Consider the following 1,809-nt stretch of genomic DNA (forward strand, 5'->3'; position numbering starts at 1 on the left):
AGATGGAGGAGAAGTTCATGATGGCCAACCCGTCCAAGATCTCCTACGAGCCCATCACCACCACGCTGCGGCGGAAGCAGGAGGACGTGTCGGCCGCCGTCATCCAGCGTTGCTACCGGAGACATCTCGTACGCCGCCAGATGAAAGCCGCCTCTTACCTCTACCGCCGGATCACCACGCCGCGACACGCGCCGGCCCGGGGCGACGGCGAGGCAACCGACGGCGAGGAGGAAGAGGAAGAGGCGCCCGAGAAGGAAGGCCTGATCGCCGCTATGATACGTGAGAACTACGGCTCCGGGTTGGTCGGATTGGAGCGCTCCGAGGTGTCCTCCACCTCGTCGCCGCCGTCCTACGGCAGCGTAACGCGAGCCACCGCCGCGGCATTTCCCCCCCAAGGCGGAGACGAGTGACGCGGGTGCGGTCCCGTAGGAGCAAGAAAACCAAATGGAGGACTATGTGGAAAAGTGAACGATGCGGCTGCGTGGGGCGCCATGGCTACTCGGGGGGGGGCACCCAAAAAGCATGACGATATCAATGTGGCGGGGCCCCATAAAGGCTTGGAACATCTTTACTCGCTTTCATGTTACTTCCTGCCCCCTGCTGATCGCCCGTCGAACTGCAGTAGCTTCTTCTCGGGCCCCCCAAACACTATATCACTCATGTATTTTATCGGCCGGGAGCTGCGTTCACGACGTTAGCGACGTAAGCTGCGCGAGTGTTAGCTTGCGAGTGAAGAGACGCGAGCTCAGCTTAGCAAAGGTTTTGTTAGGAAAAAGTAGAACTTTGTTGACAGTCTTTTCATAGCTGTACGATTATTACAACTATTTTTTATATTTTTTAGCGTAACTTGACAAGGGAAAACAAAAAAGCTTTGCAGCTTTTCCTCAGTGGAACTATGACACTTTCACAGAAGACGACAACAATAATCTTTTTTCTTTTTTTAATGTTTTTCTTCACGGTCATGACACGTTCACAAAAACTACCCTCAAACCTACAGCGTTTTTGCGATCTGCAGACGGCGGGATGCTAAGATATCACTCGCTCAGAAGGGAAAAGACGACGGTTGTCAAATGTCGACACGCCGACGTTACGTTTTGTCCTCGTCGCACGCTGTCATTGACAAAAGTACGTCCGACCGCCAACCAAAGTAGACGACAGACAAGAAGACGACAATCAGCAAAAACTTTCTACTGGCTCATCACCAACACAATTATTCTTAAAATAAGAGCTAGCTCGACTCATTTTTAGCCGCACATCCACTGAAAAAGGGAATTACTGTCTTGTCTTTTGGTCCGTTTGTTGACATGTCAGTTTGGTGACTGTACACAAAGTGAAAAGTTCCCTGATTGAAGTCTCCAAACAACCCACGAGTGCATTCGCACACACACACACACACACACACACACACACACACACACACACACACACACACACACACACACACATACACACACAAATTATGTAGTTTCTCCCAAAGAATCATTCACATCAATGTCATGTTTGTCTACTTCATAACTTAGTTATGACTTTGTTCCCAGCTTTATTGTTTAGTTTTCTACGAACACTCAGACACTTTTTTTTTTTTTGCACAGAGAAACATGAAGGGAAAAAAAAACAACAACAACAAAGCGTGAGGAGCAATAAAAGCTCGGCCCGAGACCTGGAAGCTTCGAGAGCGACACTTTCAGGACCATCCAGGACCTTCGGATAACAAAACAGAAAATGCACAAATGCGCTGCTTGGGTGGGCGCAGAACGCTCAGTTCTTCTTTGTGTCAAAGTGGTGGTTTTGTCCTGACCCCCCCCCCCC

At 50.1% G+C, this 1,809-nt stretch overlaps 1 protein-coding gene across 1 annotated transcript in view; it reads left to right on the forward strand.

The window, feature by feature from the left end:
- Nucleotides 1–1,076, forward strand: part of LOC109515232 (sodium channel protein type 5 subunit alpha-like) — a 29,507-nt gene extending 28,431 nt beyond the window's left edge. The window contains exons 15-16 of the mRNA XM_019868889.1: nucleotides 3–31; nucleotides 243–1,076. Coding sequence (XP_019724448.1) covers nucleotides 3–31; nucleotides 243–410 — 197 coding nt within the window. The 3' untranslated portion in view covers nucleotides 411–1,076. The remainder of the gene's footprint in view (nucleotides 1–2; nucleotides 32–242) is intronic.
- The last annotated feature ends 733 nt before the right edge of the window (nucleotides 1,077–1,809 follow it).

The sequence above is a fragment of the Hippocampus comes genome, unplaced genomic scaffold (assembly GCF_001891065.2).
Source record: "Hippocampus comes isolate QL1 unplaced genomic scaffold, H_comes_QL1_v1.1 scaffold401, whole genome shotgun sequence".
NCBI classification, from domain to species: Eukaryota; Metazoa; Chordata; class Actinopteri; order Syngnathiformes; family Syngnathidae; genus Hippocampus; species Hippocampus comes.